The 2,431-nt window shown below is 27.5% G+C and overlaps 1 protein-coding gene across 1 annotated transcript; it reads left to right on the top strand.

Moving 5' to 3' along the window:
* Positions 1–435, top strand: BX663DRAFT_331975 (uncharacterized protein). The gene has a single exon (XM_051522127.1). The coding sequence runs from the start codon at positions 45–47 to the stop codon at positions 288–290; it is 246 nt and encodes an 81-aa protein (XP_051377424.1). The 5' UTR covers positions 1–44; the 3' UTR covers positions 291–435.
* Positions 436–2,431: the final 1,996 nt, after the last annotated feature.

The raw sequence follows: 2,431 nt of genomic DNA on the forward strand, positions 1-2,431 counted from the left end.
CGCTTCAGACAGTTGGATTTATTCACTCTGGACTTTCCTCTACAATGCTTAATGTAGACAGACCAACGCCTAATATCACAAGAATCAATAGACAAGAACCAATAATCATTAGTCATTCTATTGAACACTTTGGAGAAACAGTTCTTCCGGCTATGGTTTCTGCTTGGATTGCAACTGATATTGTCAAAAGTGTCTTTGATATTTTAAACGCACCATCACCTACTGATGAAGAGGAAGAAGATTTCCCCTGGATGAGAGGTTATTTTAAAAAGCAAAGAGTATCTAAATAAGAAATCCCCTTCAGCTGCCTCAACAATCATCCAACATAAAAAAAAATTGTCACTTTTTTAAAAAAGTACAACAAAAAATAACAAGAAAATTAAATTTGTTATATTTCTAAATAAAAAATATTATAAAATAAAAAATAATATGAAGACATCAATAAGACGGAATAATAGTTCTAAAGTCAATAATTTTATTTATGAATTTAAATAAATTGATGGGGTATTTATAAGAATTGTTAAAGAAATCTGAGATAAGATGTGAATCAGAAAAAATGTTAGTTACGATTTAATAAGACACGTTAAAGATAATGAAATATTAGAAATTTTAATATTGTTTGATGGAACGAATCAAGAGAGTTTCAGGAGAATTTAGATAGAATTCCCTGACTAAATTTATGATCCGCATGTTTAATCATGAAACATGACATTATAAGTTAGCTCATGACACACTGCAATGGACGCTTCTGGAACTTACATGGTTAAGGGTATGATATTTTTAAGGGGCATGGACTATGTAAGAAAATTGCAATTCTTCAACAAGACAATGATCCGAAGAATACATCTAAATACACAACAAATTGGTTCAAGAAAAATAAAATAAATGTCCTTAAATGACCATGATACCCATCTGATTTAAATTCAATTGAAAACTTTTGGTTTTATTTGAAGTACAAGCTTGCTGCCTATAATAGAACACCAAAAAACATGGATGAGTTACGGGAGCGAGTTACTGATGTTTGGTACAATGAAGTTACAGCAGAACTATGCTTAAAACACATAGAAAGCATGCCACGACGTGTAAAAGCAGTAATAAACATTAAGGGTATATTATTTATTTCATTTCTCAAAAAAAATTATTCGCATAAAATTTATATATATGTAACTTTTGACATGATTTTTAAAGTAGAAACATCATATAGTGCATATATGCTATAAGTATCATAAAAAAGAGGAGACTTCTGTCTTTCTGCTAGTATATGCTATATAGTACTTTACTTAATAAATAGACGATTTATTATTACGGATTTGATTAAATTATCTAAAATTCTGGAACATTGCCACACTTTTGTGAGTTACTGTAAATTATTTTCCTTAAATACAGATATTTCTTCTCCTTTTTACAACTTACATTGTATTAGCATCCAATTAAAAATCTTATTGTTGATGAATGGTTTTATGATTATTATCCTAATCAACAACAACAATAAAAAAAAGAAAAAAAATATCAATTCTAGAATAGTTGAGGCGCTGTAGTGAGACACTGTAGTGACACACTACAATACCTTTTATGTACAAATAAATTGAAGAACAGCAGACACATTTATAATCGCCGACAATACACAAAAGGAAATAAAGCATATAGAAACAGTTGTATATAGAAGAAACTTCAAAATGAAACGAATTTAAGCAATATATTAATAAGCAAACAAAATGCAATACATACCATAGCACATACATCTAAGAAACCATTGGAAAAATATTCCTAAAAAGGAAACCGCGGAGTTTACAAAAATCACATTTCGCGCTCCGCCCCAAATTTAACTTAATATAGAAGGAAGGAAAGAATGAATGAATGAATGAATGAAGGAAGGAAGGAAGGAAGGAAGGTAGAAGAAGAAGAAGAAGAAGGAAGAGAGAAAAATAAAATAAAATAAAATAAAATAAAACTAAAATAAGACAAAATAGAATAAGATTGCAAAGGACAGGTTAAAATAGAGGAATAGAGCTTACTATATTGTATTATGTTGTATTATGTTGTATTATGTTGTATTGTATTGTATTATATTGTATTGTATTATATTATATTATATTATATTATATTATATTGTATTGTATTGTATTGTATTGTATTATATTATGTTATGATATGATACGTTATATTATGATATTTTATGTTATCTTAGAGCATATATATACTATATGAACAATGAACAATTATTAATATTAGACTAAATTAATATTATGAATGATAGAAAAAAGATGATGCAAGTTTATTATTGCCAGCACCAAATATTATATGGTGTATAATACAATTAATTATGCTTAGATATGTAATATAACAGTTTAGTTAAAATACAAGTAATAATAATAATAATGATAATAGTGGTAGTGGTAGTGGTAGTGGTAGTGTTAGAAAAAAAAAAAAA

This window comes from Cokeromyces recurvatus (genome assembly GCF_025118155.1).
Source record: "Cokeromyces recurvatus strain NRRL 2243 chromosome Unknown BX663scaffold_74, whole genome shotgun sequence".
Taxonomy (NCBI): domain Eukaryota; kingdom Fungi; phylum Mucoromycota; class Mucoromycetes; order Mucorales; family Mucoraceae; genus Cokeromyces; species Cokeromyces recurvatus.